The sequence below is a fragment of the Numenius arquata genome, chromosome 15, assembly GCF_964106895.1.
Source record: "Numenius arquata chromosome 15, bNumArq3.hap1.1, whole genome shotgun sequence".
Lineage (NCBI taxonomy): Eukaryota > Metazoa > Chordata > Aves > Charadriiformes > Scolopacidae > Numenius > Numenius arquata.
In genome coordinates this window covers 766,637-781,238 of record NC_133590.1, presented here as the reverse complement: position 1 = coordinate 781,238, position 14,602 = coordinate 766,637, and the positions used below count along the sequence as shown (strand labels likewise).

The 14,602-nt window shown below is 43.6% G+C and overlaps 1 protein-coding gene across 1 annotated transcript; it reads left to right on the top strand.

Moving 5' to 3' along the window:
• Nucleotides 1–595: 595 nt before the first annotated feature.
• LOC141472237 (uncharacterized) lies at nucleotides 596–2,411 on the top strand. Its single transcript, XM_074159109.1, has 3 exons — nucleotides 596–875; nucleotides 1,322–1,554; nucleotides 2,061–2,411. The coding sequence occupies exons 1-3, from the start codon at nucleotides 638–640 to the stop codon at nucleotides 2,409–2,411; spliced, it is 822 nt and encodes a 273-aa protein (XP_074015210.1). The 5' UTR covers nucleotides 596–637.
• Nucleotides 2,412–14,602: the final 12,191 nt, after the last annotated feature.

Here is a 14,602-nt window from a genome sequence, read left to right as displayed (position 1 = left end):
GGGTGTAAGATTTGCTGCTCACTTAGTGCTTTGATCACTAAACTCTTTGGGAGGTTGCTTGCATTTTCTGGCTAGACCGATGGCGCCAAGTTCAAGCTGAGAGGGCCCGCGGCCCTGCTAACCCCACGGCTCAGCCCCAGGCATAGGGACTTCTTGATACCGGCCTCCCACCGCTTTTCCCAGGGAGGCCGGTCTCCACAGCTCCCCCGGAGTGAAGTGCCCAACGGCAGGGCTGGCAGGCCCTGGTCGGCCTTATGTTATCCCTCATCCCTGGTTTGGGGTACCTGCGCAATGCGGGACCGCGCGGCTGGAAAGGGAGTGGGTAAAACCGCGCTGGTACCGGCGCCGTCGGTATCTTTAAACGCCCCTTCGCGGGGCTGGGCCTGCCCGTGCCCTGCCCTCCGGGGGAGAGGGGCAGGTTTGCACTTCAAGGGGGTCTCCCCGGCCCCGCAGACACGCTGGAGCCAGGGGCCGTAGACATTTGCCATATGTGTGAACTTTCCTCCTCGCTGGCAGCTGTTATCTCTGCTCGATTCCCACTTTGATGTAGGTTCACACTTGCAAACGAGCCCGCCCGGGACCCAAGAGCTCATATAAGAGCGGGGCGAGCCCGGCGCTCCCCCAGCCCCTCTTCGCCATGAACCAGGACAAACTCCCTTTAGTGGAGACCAAGCCTCACGGGATCAGGCCCCACATCTGCTGCGCTCCCCCTCCCCGAGCCCCCACCTCCCTTGGCGGTCCCCGACTCCTGGTCAGAGCCGAGCCCCGACGGGGCAGGCCGCGACCGAGCCAGCCCGCGGACAACGAGCCCTGCGCGGTGGAGCAGGACCAAGTCAGTCCCCGGGAACCCACCGACCCGTACCCGTCGGAGACAGGTAGCGATAGGACAAGAAGTAACAGTTCTAAACTGAAAGAGGGTAGATTTAGACTAGATTTTAGGAAGAAATTCTTTGCTGTGAGGGTGGTGAGAGCCTGGCCCAGGTTGCCCAGAGAAGCTGTGGCTGCCCCATCCCTGGAGGGGTTTAAGGCCAGGTTGGATGGGGCTTTGAGCAACCTGGTCTGGTGGGAGGTGTCCCTGCCCAGGGCAGGGGGGTTGGAACTCGATGATCTTTAAGGTCCCTTCCAACTCTAACCATTCTGTGATTCTATGAGATGGGTGAGGAGGGGACAAGAAGGGAGAAAAGGGGAGCGGGTGTGGGGGCACACACACGGAACTTGGACTCCCTTCGGTAAAACGGCCCGACAGGACAAGGGAAGGCAGAGGCACCCCCCCAGCCAGGGGAAGAGTCCTCACCGCCCCCGCTTCCCTCCTACTTTGCAGCCCCCGACGGTGGCTGGCTGAGCGCCGACGAGTCCTCGGGCTACGAGAGCGAGAGCGCCGGCGGGGAGTGCGCCGTGGCGGCGGGCGGGAGCCTCGGGCGGCAGCGGCGGGCACGGACAGCCTTCACCTTGGAGCAGGTCTGCCGGCTGGAGAAGACCTTCCAGCGCCAGAAGTACCTGGGGGCTTCGGAGCGGAGGAAGCTGGCGGCTGCCTTGCAGCTCTCAGAAATGCAGGTGGGTCCCGGAGGAAGCGGATCCTTCCCGGCCCCGTCGGGCAGGGGCAGCCAGGCTCGGCATCAGCCTTCCCTGTCCTGAACAGACGTAGCTGGGTTTAACAGTGGCTATGGGAAGGGTAGTGGGATCCCTCGGGGATTATGGAGTTAACAGTCAGGGAACTTGGAGTAGTTTCTACCGGGTAGGTATTAAGGTTTCTTTATTTCTTAATAAGGTAAACTGCTTGTCCGTGATGTACAGTGATCTGCATAGACCTTGCAAAGCTTATGTATGGTCTTAAAGACTCAGAATGATTAATCTAAATCGCTAAACACAGACACTCTTCCCATCTACACCCCCCCACATCCCCTGCCCTCAGTTAACTAGGGTTGAAAGCATCAGTCCAACTCTATCAATTCAAGTGGAGCAAAATGGCAAAGGCAGATGAGATACAGTTAATAGCCTGCACATTATTTTTAAGCAAAGTTCCTCATTTGTCTCCTCCACCCGTTCTTTTTGTTGCTCAGATCAAGACCTGGTTCCAGAACCGGAGGATGAAACTGAAGAGGCAGATACAGGACCACCAGCACAGATTCGTGTCTCCTGCTCCACTCTACACCTACCCCCCGGGGACCCTGTTTCAGGATGGTTTCCACTACCCCTTTGCTCCACAGCACCAGAGACTCCTGCCTTTTACACCAGTGCCTGCTGTGCAGTTCAGCTTCTCCTTTCCCAGATATGATGGATCACAAAGCACCTACTGCTTTATGGGAAGTGAGCTGCCGTACTACCATCAACACTTTCTTCCTCATCCTTCTTTCCATCCAGTTATTCAGAACAAAATGGACAACCAGTGCCACCCTGTATATGCATTATAGGAGGGGAAGAAAAAGGGGCAGGCAAAGGGGGAAAGTGTTGTATGCTGCAATGTATTATTTTGTGCTCAGAATCTCTTATCTAATTTGGAAGAGCATATGTTTATTATTTTAACTTAAATGTTAAAAGGAATATTTTTATATTTTTACTAATTGATATTAAAATTCATTGGATGTGATGCCACTCATTTTTTTGTTTGATAGGCTATTATTTTTTTTTAAATATTGGTAGTCTACTATCTTCATTGAAAAGATAGTAGACTGAAAGGGAACTGGAGGGAGAAAAGTGGTAGCAGAAACTTGCTTTTGCCAAATTTCCCATGGTGTAGGAAGAATATTTAGTCTGAAATAGACATGTTAAGAAACTGGTTTTCATTTCACATTCCCAGTTTTTCATATATATATAAAAAAATAAAATCTGAACAGAACCTCTCTAAAGGTTGCACTCGTGCAGTGTAGAAGATCATGCTTACCTGAACTCTGGTTTTGGGCAATGAGGAGGTATTTAAATGTTTTAATGTATCTTACCTGCACTGATGCTGAGATATATTCTCTATGTTGTTGAGTGTGTTTGGGAGCCTAGACCTTAACAGTTGCATCGCACTGTGCTTTTGGCCAAGTGTATCCTCCAGAAGGAAGGCTAAACTGTTGGCGAATTTATCTTCTGAATATTAATCAATTTATTGCTTTGCATTTCCAGTCCCATCACCCACCTGAAATCATCAGCTGTGTCAATCGTAAATGTTAATTAAATTGGTGTGTCTTTTAACAGAAATTGAAGAGTTCAAGCATTCAGTATGGAATTTTAAAGTTTTACAATTACCAAAACAATAGCTTTATAAAAAAATTAAGAGCATAATTGTGTTTGGTTCATTGCCATATCATTTAAACGGGATCTTAATCTGCAAGTTTGGCCTTTGATTCACTACTAAATGCCCATGATAACTGCATATTTTGAACCTTTTTTTAGTAAACTGAACCCTTTAGAAGAAACATTTTAAACGGAGTAGCTCAAGTTTTTACTTTAGCAATTCTGAGATTTGTTGGTTTCTTTAGTTGTTCCTGGGATCAGTTTTCACTCTCCCTGAAAAGAACTTGTTAACACTTATTTCTTGATCTTTTAGACTTCAGTGAAGTTTCTTTAATTCACATGAAAGGTCTTCTAAATGCATTAGCAATTGATTGCTGCATTGTAGTCCAATTTCCCCCCCACACTCTCCAATCCAGTGAGGTGTCAAGAGTTTCGATTTAATAGCCCAGGGACTTCTCATTTGTGAAAAGGACGGCTTGGAAGGGGAAAAGGGAATTTTCTGCAATTATGCTGTTGCAACCCAGATACGGTCTTAACTCCAAGAGGATACAGATTGATATGCTGGAAGCAAACTTGCTGGTTGTTGGGGAACTGAGGTGTGGAATTACAGGCTGTTCGTTAATAGTCATGCTGCATCTTCCCTGTATTGTATACCTCTGTGTTCAAAGTAACTGAGAATTGGGCACTGAGAAGGTGTGTAGTGGGGGAAACTCCTTCAAGTGTCTCCCACCCTCCCCTCAGATAGGAAAGGTAAGGGTGCTTGCGAGCAGGTTCAGCGATAAAACCCCAGACATGCCATAGCGAGGTTATTTTTTCATCAGAGGTAATAATCAGACAGGAGGAGACACAGGAGCAATGCTCATAAATTCTTTTGAGCAATCCCTACATGGGAGGCAGTGTTTGTTTGGTTTTAATTTCTCTTGACAATTGCAAAGTAGTGTAACTGTCACCTGGCAAGCAGGTTAGAATGGTGGGGGGTGGGGGAGCAGGGAAGGAGATGTAAATCACATCTACTGCAATTGCTTTATGCTGATGCAAGATCTTTTGTTTCTCATTCTTCCCTAAAGGCTCGGCTTTGCCATTTCCATAAAGCTTGCTTTGGGACTTTTAGGAACAGCCCTGAGTGTTCCTGATAGCAAGACTAACAGAATTCTGCAGTTTAAAATTAGTGAGACTGCCACGTTACAGCCAAAACTTCAGAAGTAAAAACTGAAATATTTTCGAGTATCCCAGGAGACCTGAATGTGTGAAGAACTCTAATGTTTTCATCAGCAGATTTAAATTACAGGTTTGACATTAGCATCAAAATACATGCTTGCTAATTAATTCCTTACCTCTCTTTAAATGCATAATGGAGTATCTACATCAACAAACAGCAGAAGCCACTTTAGGAATGGTGGAGAACATACAGATAAAAGACAATACTGGACAACTTGTTCAGTTGCACTCATAGGGCTGCCACCTTTGGTACCATTTTCATTTTGATGCGTTTCCTGTAGTTTACAAGTATTTCCCTAAAAACCCCCACTCAAACAGAATGGTCAAAATTTTAACACTGTTATCCATTACGTGATATAATTACTAAGCAAATTAAAATGTAAGGAGTACTCTCCTTTTCAGTGGGGATCACTACATGATTATAAGTTGTTTTCTGAAAACAAACCTTTGGATAGGAAAATTTATATAGAAGTTTCAATACAGCATAGTGAAGACTGGAGGAATAAGGGAAATTTCAAGTCCTCCACTTCCATCTTCAGTATTACTTCTCTAATACAGGCAAATTCTGTTCTCCTTTAACATAAACCACAAAAGTTGATTAAAAAAAATTAAAATTGAATCATCAATCTATTTAATATAACAAAATAAGTTAAAAAATTACTCTTAGAGATATTTGGCAGTTCTTATTTAGATTACAGATAGTCTTTGGCATTTTTAACAGGAAGGAAGGTGTGGCTGGAGCCTCAGTCTTTTATGGTCTTTGGTTAGAGTCATTGCTGGAACTACAGAAGAGTAACAAAATAATCCTGGGCTGGGAGGCAACAGCAAAGCTGGTCTTGGCAAAACTGTCTGAAAGGACTGAGCTGGAACAGAAGGCAACAACAAGGCAGGGCTCGGCAGAGCTGGGGGAAGGGAAGCAGTAGAGGTAGAAGAGACACTGCTGTCCATCTCCGGCGAAAAGCTGGAGGTAGCAATATCTGGGTAACAATGATAAGGCAAAAATAAGCCTGAGAAAAGAGCTTCCACCCTGGCATCTTGAGTCTGACGTTTAAACTTCATGCGACGATTCTGAAACCACGTTTTTATCTGAGGATAAGAAAAGAAAAAAGTCAAGAACCAACCCACTTGTCCCTTTTCCATATGTATGTCCATCCTGTATATCCATAAAGTCAGATTTACTATACAAGTAACAGAATGTAGTAACAGTTGTAAGATTTGGGGCTGATAACATTGATCCATATTCAATGTTGAGTAATTGTCTGGCATGAGGGAGAATCAAACTGTAACAACCCATGATGCACAGGAAGCCAATTACTCAGATCAGATTTGGACCAGGACTGTAATTCAAGCCAGGGGCAGCGGGATTAAAAGGCCTGGGTAGGGCTAGTTCTACTCTGAGAGAAATTCTGCAATACTAGCAATATATACATAATTTTAAGGAAGAATTAGCCTGAAAATGGAAATTCCACTGATTGTGCAACTATTTTTATCTCCGATGACTTTTCACCTTTTAAGTTTGTATTCTTGGTTTTCCATTTCCGTGTTGTCTCCAGTGTGACGCAAACCCGCAGGGGGCAGCAGAGCTGTGCCGGCCCAGGCGGGGTGTAAGCTCGCTTCACGCTCATCCCCCGCCAGAGGGCGAAGCCGACAGGCGCTGTCCCCGTCCCCCCAGTGACCACGAGGTGCCCATCAAGGCGCACAAGGGCAGCGGGCGCCCCTCCCCTCCCGCCGCTCTCAGGAGGGGTGCGAGGGCCGGGGCCCGTCTCCCCCCCCCCCCCACGCCCTCGGGCAGAGGCGGCGCTGGGGGGGCCCGGCCGCGCTCACCTGGCTCTGGGAGAGGTTCAGCGCGGCGGCCAGGCGACGCTTCTCGCTGGCGCCGATGTAGCGCTGCTCGCGGAAGCTCCGCTCCAGCTCCTGCAGCTGCGCGGCCGAGAACTTGGTGCGGGGCCGTCCGGGCACGGCGGGGCCGCCACGCGCCTCCGCTCGGTGCCGGGGGCCGCTGCGGTCCGCGGCCTCCCGCCGCCGGCGCGCGGCTAACGGCGAGAAGAGGAGAGCGTCGGGGGGGAGGGCGCACGCGACCCTTCCCTCCGTGCGCGCGCGGGGCCGCGCGGGCCGTGACGTAGGCAGCGGCCGCACGCGCGGCTGCCGCTCCCAAACGGCCTCACGCGCGGCGGTCACGGCCGCCACCGAGGGTGCCCCCGCGCGACGCGCCCGTGAGGAGAGGCGGGACTCACCGGGGTCCACCGGGCCCGCGCCGCCGCCGGCGCCTCCGGGCGGGGAGCGGGGCCGGCGGGCGGCGGCGGCGGCCCGGGTTCCGCCGCGGCTGCTCTGGGCCAGCCACTCCACCGAGAAGGGCCCCTTCTCCATCGCTCCCGGCTCCGCGGCTGCTGCCGGCGCTCCCCGCTCTCTGAAGCCGCCCCGGCTTTAGGGGCGATCATTTAAAGCGCCTTCTGCGACGTGGTTTGAAAAGGCCGCAAAAGCATCAAATGAGGCCGAGAACAAAGGACCCCATTGAGAGGCGCTTTAATGTCCCCTTTCAGGTGATTGTTACATCCGCCTAATCTCCCAGTGCGGTAGTTAGCAGGACTCAAGGCTGCCGGACCTGGCGCCAAGTTCAGCTCTGAGTCGTCTCTTGGCCATGTCATTGCATCATGGCCTGCGCTTTTTAAGCTGCCCACGCTGGCCTCGACTCTTTAATCATACCATGATTTTCAGTCTTTATCTCCTGGTATGAAGGACAAGGATGCAGAAGAGGCTGGTAACAAAGGAGGACAGAAAGAGGCCTCTTTTATGAGACTTAAACCCAAATTTGGAGTCCCTCTTTCCTGTTTGATGTAAGGCTTGGAAGAATCCTGTTGCCTTTCTACTAGAAAAGGAGAGTGACTCGAAGTAGGAATGAGTCCTTGAGCTTGCAAACAGGTAAAAATTATGGAGAAACACTGATACTAGTATCTTCCCAATATGCCTATAAGTAACACACTGCTCTTTATCAAGCGGAGGTGGGTAGGTGTTGTTTGAACTAGGAGTTAGTTGGAAACGCAGGGTTAAATATTTTTCACTGCTGTCCATGCTGCAGCTACACCTTTCGTCTTCCTCTGAAGCGTGAGGTACAGTTGTTCACTTCAGCTTACAGAGCATCAGAGATTTAAAGAAGTCTTCAACGAGAGAAGGTTTGAAACTAGATCACAGTAGCGCTACCATGGCGGTTTATTAGGTCATTTGTAGAAAGTAGGTGGGAAGTTTTGAATTATCTAATAGGTAGTAGGATGAGTTAATTCTTATGAATTTATTTAAGAATAAAATTAAGCAATGAGCAGTTACGTTTCAGGATATTGGACAGGATGAGAAACACTGAGAAAATTCTTTTCTGTTCATGTCTTAAAAAACATGATCTCCTTTTCCAAGAAAGAGATGTGTGCGTTTCAAAGTAAACAATTCTGGTGTTCTTATAAAGTAGATCAAAGAGGAGGTGCGTAAACTCTGTTCAGAGGCAGTCTGTTCAGCGATGCTTCAGATAAGGGTGAGAAAAGAACCACTTTTATGGCCTGAAGTGAGTCCTTATCCTCTGCAAACACAAGCTGACACATTTACAGGTTGTTTCAGTAAACAGTCACTACTGCTTGAGTTTATACAGTCAGAGATAATGAACTAGCTTTCTCACAGAGCTGCCCCGTGTTTGAGAAAACATGTTAATTAGACTTCAAAGAACTTCACGTCACCTTTTATGAACGGTGATGTATTTGTGGCGAGATGGCAAAAGTCAGGTAATGCTATCCTTGTAACTCTTTTCCCCCTAAGGTTTTCTCTGTTTTCTCAGGCAGGAATATTATTTTCTCCCATAAAATGTAATGGGATTCACATGCCCTTTTGTTAGTTCTGCCGAAGCATGACATAAGTAAGAATTTTTTAGACGCTGACTTTGAGTATTCTTCATATATACATCTGCAGCTTTTTTTAAAAAAAATATTTTGTTTTCCTTTTAATAACGAGACAAGTTCTCTCGAATATCCATCTGGGCAGTCTGGGTTTTTTTTATCAGCATGAGTCTTCTAGGAGGTGACTACATATGCTTCAAAGAAATGACTGCGTAGCTGACACGTTCTAGTGAAAAGCTTATCTGAATAGACTAACAGGGGTGGCAGCTGCATTGTCTTCATGTGTTTCTAATGCCACCCACAGCAATCTGTAGCTTTTAAAAACAATTAAGTTGCAAGTTAGAAGTTACAGCTTTTCTTTTTAATGAAAAAAAAAGAAAACAAACAAACAAAAAAACCAACCACCAAAACAAAACCCACAGAGAAATCTGCGGATTCTTTTTCTGCGTTTACCAGATGAAATCAATCTTAAAAAAACCCCACCACAAAACACCACGCACCGCCTTCCCTCTCTCCTCCCCCAAACGCAGGAAGGAGGCTGTTGCTAAGTAGTCTGCTTTGATGACAATGAAGGAGTATAGTTTTGAAGCCTTAGTGTAACATTATGGGAAAAAGTTACTGGGAAATATTTCAGTGTTCAGGACGATTTGTCTAAAATGGACCGTTATATATATATATTTTAGTTAGCTTGGTTCCTATTCCTACAAATCTGCAAATTAGTCCCGCAAAGAATAAAGTTTGATCTGGAAAAATTATAAAGTCATAGAAAACTTCTGAAATGGGTCATTGTAATATATTTAGTGTTACAGGTAACGCCTAATCAGAAGAATCAATAAGACATTATTTCTTTATTATATTATTGCTTCTAGTTGTTAATTAGTATTGTGCTTATTCTAGGAGATGAACAAACTTTTTTAGTAACAAAAGGATTGCCATTATGATGTCAGTTTTTAAATTTGTATTTTAGTGTTAATGAAACTTGTAGGTTTTTTTGTGTTTTTTTTTTTGTTTGTTTGTTTGTGGGGTTTTTTTTGGTTTTGCGTTTTTTAAATCCTTCAATCCTTTATCGATTGGAATATTCGATTTTACAGCTTTTAGGAGAAAAGCCTTAATTTCAAAAGATTACAGGAAGCTAATATAGTATTTTTGTAGCAGAGCCGTCTTTCAGACTCATGCTGTGGATGGGCGCGTGAGGCTTCCTTCCTACTTTTTTTCATGGGACTGTATCACCTGAGAGAGTTTTTCTAGAATTTCTTTTTGCAGCCTCTGAAGTAGTTTGGCTTTGAAATTGTACTTAGGAGACTAGGAGTAGGGATTTCTATATTGACCGTCTCCTCCTGAAAAATCAAGTACCTTTTTAAAGGATAGCGGTGGGGAATCTCCTTTGCTTTATCTGCTGATGATAACTTTCATAGATTTGTGTCAGAATTGCTCTGAGAACTTTTGCTGCTGAGGATGTTTTTGCATTTAATGCAATCGCTTTAAAAACGGTGCTAGTAGTTTTAATTATGTCTAACACGGTTAGACATACCATTAAGGACTTTTCCTGCTTGTTGGGTAAAATAAAATGTACGGGCAGCAATATTTTTGCATTGGTATAACTGTTAGCAGAAAAACATTTGCAGATACAAAATGAAGTGGCTCTGGGGGCTGCCCATGTTTTAAATACTGGTCCATTTATTGTAAAAAGAAGTAGATGATAATAACTTTTTGTGTTGACATATGACTGTACTAGAACAGATGTATAGTGTTCTACGTTAGAAACTCAATATGCATTTTGTGGTTTATTTTATTTTATTATTTTTTAAGGCTTTTAGTATTTCTTAACGTGATTGTTTTTCTGTAAGATCTTTCTGTTGTTTTTCCTTTAGTTGATATTTAAACTTCAGTGGTTTAGGTTTGGGGGTTTTTTTGGGGGGTGGGGGGGGGTGGTGGTGTCATAACATAACATATAACATAACGTAAACGTAACCACCACTTCATTTTTGCCAGACCATGCGACTCTGCTGCAATGTTAGAACAAAACTAAACAGGGAGCTCAACAAAATAGAAGAGGGAGTGCCAGTGGCTATGAAGGTGGTAAACACATGAAAACATACGCTTGAAGTGAATTACATTTTTTAAATGCTAATACTAATGGGTTGAGTGTTATTGTGATGATTTACCTAAGATACAGAGCATGTCTTGAGGCAAAGTCCCCATTCAAAGGACTTTGATGGAGTGATTGTAATCCCCTAAGTGACCGTCATATGAGAGCAATTACAATTTAAAGGGTAATTGCCGTGTGTTTCTGGTTAGCAATTAACAATTGGCAGGTCCTGTGATGAAACATTTATCCCGTCTTCAATGATTACTAGCACTTGCTATGAATACGTAGACTACAAAAAACTATAGTGACCAGAACTTTGCATGTAAATTGTAAGCTAGAGAAGTGTTGCGGAGGCTCTCGTTTTACTGCTGCTATTCAATGATAACCTTTCTTGATCGAGATCTCAGTGAAAATGTTTGGTATCACTTAGAGCTATGTTTTCTTCTATTTAAGTCTCTTGTTGAAATAACTTGATGGAGGGTCTCATAGTAATTAATACTTTTTTTAGCCATTGCATCAGTTGTGAAGATCACGTCCTGCAAAACGAAAATTATTCTCGTGGTGTTGATTTGATTATGGAAAATATTAATGCGTAGAAGCTGTACTAGGATCTGTTAGTAGACTAACAGTATCTAAGCAATCAAAAACACTGGAGCAGGTTAATTCAATCATTTGAACAATTTCTAAATGCAATCAGATAAAAATGTTGTGTACCATATTCATTTCTACTTCGTACCAAGGGCACACCCAGCTAATACGTTGAATAGAACTATCAGCTCTCTGCTGTTGAAGGGGGTGGTTTCACTCCTCCCTACTTCTTTCTAGGCATGCTTTTCCCCTCGTGCTCTGAGTTTAGGTAACCCTATGATCTGTCAGGTGGTCCATTCAGGTTTCTCATCTAGCAGGAAACAAACAGGAAAGGAAAGCAAATGGCTTTTTTACAGCTTGGATGAGCTCTATATCTTGCACAGAGGACCGCTTGGTGCAGGGAAGGGAAGAGGAAGAAGCAGTGTGATTCCTTTCAGTACTGACTAGTTTTGTTGCTTTATATAAATAAATGCTGGTGTCTTAACAGTCAGTGGGTCGCTATAATTACTCACTTTCTCCAAGTAGAGAGACTAATGCAAGAACTGGAGTGATGTGCAGACACGTGTGACTCACTAGTAAATAAATAGTGTTTTTTAAATATGACTTTCACTTTCATGGCTTCCTCTTTGCCAGCTTTTCTAAATCTAGATTAGATTAGTTTGACCCTATAGTATGTCCTCTGCTCCTTGTTCCAGTACTTTATCGAATTCAATGTTGCTTGCTTGCACTGGTGCAAGGCCTCTTACGATGGTGCTGAATTACGTCACCTAGTGGCACTTCGCAGTACTCAAAAGAAGAATCTGTTAACGGGCTCCTCCTTCCATGCACTTCCATTTGTTAAGCACTATACATCTGTGATTCAGCATTAGCTGAGTAACAGCTTAATTTTAATAACGCATTCTGCTCCAATAAAGGAGAAATCTATTACTGCTTTCAGGCTCTCTCTGACAGTGGGTAATGATTTTCTTCCGTAAAGGGTATCATATGGTAATGGAAAAAATATTTTTAATGCAAAACAATACCTTTTTTAGAATTAAAATTCAAATAGTGCTCAATCTTAATTTAACCCCCTTGACATATTAGAAGACAAAAAAAAAAAAGAAGAAAAAATGCAAGGAAATTAGTTTAAAAAAACTTGACCCATCTCACAGGGAATCTGTCACTAACAGAAGAAATAAGTTGTTTGATATGTCATTAACCATTCTTCATTGTAAGACTTTTTTCCTTTCTGCTTTCCTTTTTTCACTTGATCTACAGCTTCCCATATCTACAGCTGATAAAGCTTTGATCTTGCAGAATGGAAGAATCCTATGGGGAAAAAAAAAAAGGTAATAATTTATGGGACAGAGGGGATTGAATTCAGACCACATTATCATGCATATTTTATGAAGTGGAATTAAATTGTATGAGTAACTCCAGTATGTTTTAACTTTTCAGCTCCTAGTAGATTGCTCAATATTTACAAAGATTTATTAAATTTTTTTTTAAATCCACAATGTGTATTTGTATCAAAGCTCACTATCAAAAAAGGTAAAAGATACATTTTGCTGACAGGAATAAGTGTTGTAATCCCAAATTCTGGAGGGGGTTGTATTATAGAAACAGATCACTTGCATAAACGGAAAAGAACGGAAAAAACCCAAACGGCCCCAAATTCTTCCTTCCCAACAATAGCTCTTGTCTCCCCATATGCTTCATAAACACCCAGTCCTTTCTGTCCTTTATCTCTGCTTTTGTAAACCCAGTCTCCTTTGCTTTGACATGCGGTGTCTCCTGTCGTTCCTTCCTTCTCAGTCTCGCCGCCTGCTCCTGCCCGTGGGGCGGCAGGGGGAGCGCCGGGGACGCGGGAGAGGCTGTCTCTGCCTGGAGAAAGCTGGATCTCAAAAGGTCGTCGCTGGACTCTATGTGAAATCTAATTAAAGCTCATAAACAAATACTACAGTAATTTAATTACATACAGTTAAAAAAAAAAAAAAAATTAGTCCTAAACTGAGCTATTTTAGGTCGGGTATTGAGTGAGGCTTCCCCCCGTTCCCCTTACGCACACATGCATGCTGTGTAAATTCTCGATAAACTGCAGTTCTTCAGTGAAACAAACAAACAAACAACAGTAACAAAAACATTTGAAGTTGTTTTGGTGGGTTTTGTTTTATATTGTTAAAACCTTAACCCAAGAATTTTCCTCTTTCTGGATGTCTTTGGTAAAAGAAAACTAGCCTTAATTAGTGCAAGGTAAGCAGGAGGAGGAGGAAGGTATGAGGGACTGTCCCTTTTTAGCGTCAGTGAGCTTTTTAATCTGCTCAGTTTTTCATATAGAACTGCACCTTTCTTGTTTGCATGTAGCAATGAAACTGACTTCTTGGCAACTTAAAACAAATTTTAAAAAGTTTTATGTGGATGCTGGAACATGAATTTGAAGACAGCTTTAGTTTCAGTTAAAAACTAATCTAAATGTTCATGGTATAGTATGTTGCTGCTGTATGGGGTTTTGTAGCAAAATACTGTATTTGGATGTACAGACCATGATTCCTTCCTGCTTTCCCACTGCCACTTATGTCAGCGTTGGCAGGTAGCGTTACAGAGAATTAAATTTACACGTGTCAGTGAGTTTTCGAAAAAGGCAGAGATGAACATATTTCCTCCTAGCTAAGTCTTGGCTTTTTTCTCTAGGGCAAATCTGTCACAGATATTTGTGTGTACACAAATGAGTAGTGAGTACAGAGAAAATGTAAACACTCTCTTTTTCCTCAAACAGCGATTGCAAAGATGTTCCTAAGTGTTCTTCCAATTTAAGCAACTTCTGTTTCTCTTCCTTCATTATATTGATGCAGCTGGTTTTGCAGGTACAAAGTGAATGGGATCAGTGGACTAATTCCAGTGAGGCAGGGGGAAAGCAGAATTTTTTGTCTGCTGCTTTTTTTTTTTTTCCTTAGGCAGGCTGGTTCTCTGATCTAGTTTAAAGCACAGATACAGTGAGGCAAAGGTAGGAATAGGGAGTCATGGGAACCACAGAATACTGGTCATGTAATGCACATTTTTAACAAATGTTAAGGGAACAATTTCTGAAAAAAAAGACATTGTTCCCTGTGTCTTTTAAGACTATTGCATGTAGTGATAATGAAAAACTTTGCAGTGAAGTTAATCCAGTTTGACTTCTGAGAGGGCTTTTGTTGGATTGGTTTTGATATGTTAAAATGTTTCAGATGTAATTGAAACCCACAATGTTTATCAGTATCTCCCAACATTTAAACTAAAGAAGACGTGATTAAGAAAAAAATTATTTCTAAGTGGCAAAATGTACTAAACAACTGAAGGCCAGCTTTTCTCTACCAGCTGAAAACTTGACAGACTTAGTTGAGCATTCTAATTATGTCAGATCCTAGAGACTTGTTTTGAAGCAGTGTTCTTGGCACCATTGAATTTCTCTTGCAGCAATTCTTCTTTAGCAAATCTAGTTGCTGCTTCCAGTTGATTTGTCTGAACTACGTGTGCTCATTGGAGAGCTGTTGCACAACTGTAAGTGACCTTACCTAGTAGTTTACAGTGCTGTTGCACTTACCTTTTCAGCTTCTGGTTGCACACTTCTGATCCTGAACTTTTGCTAGCACTGACA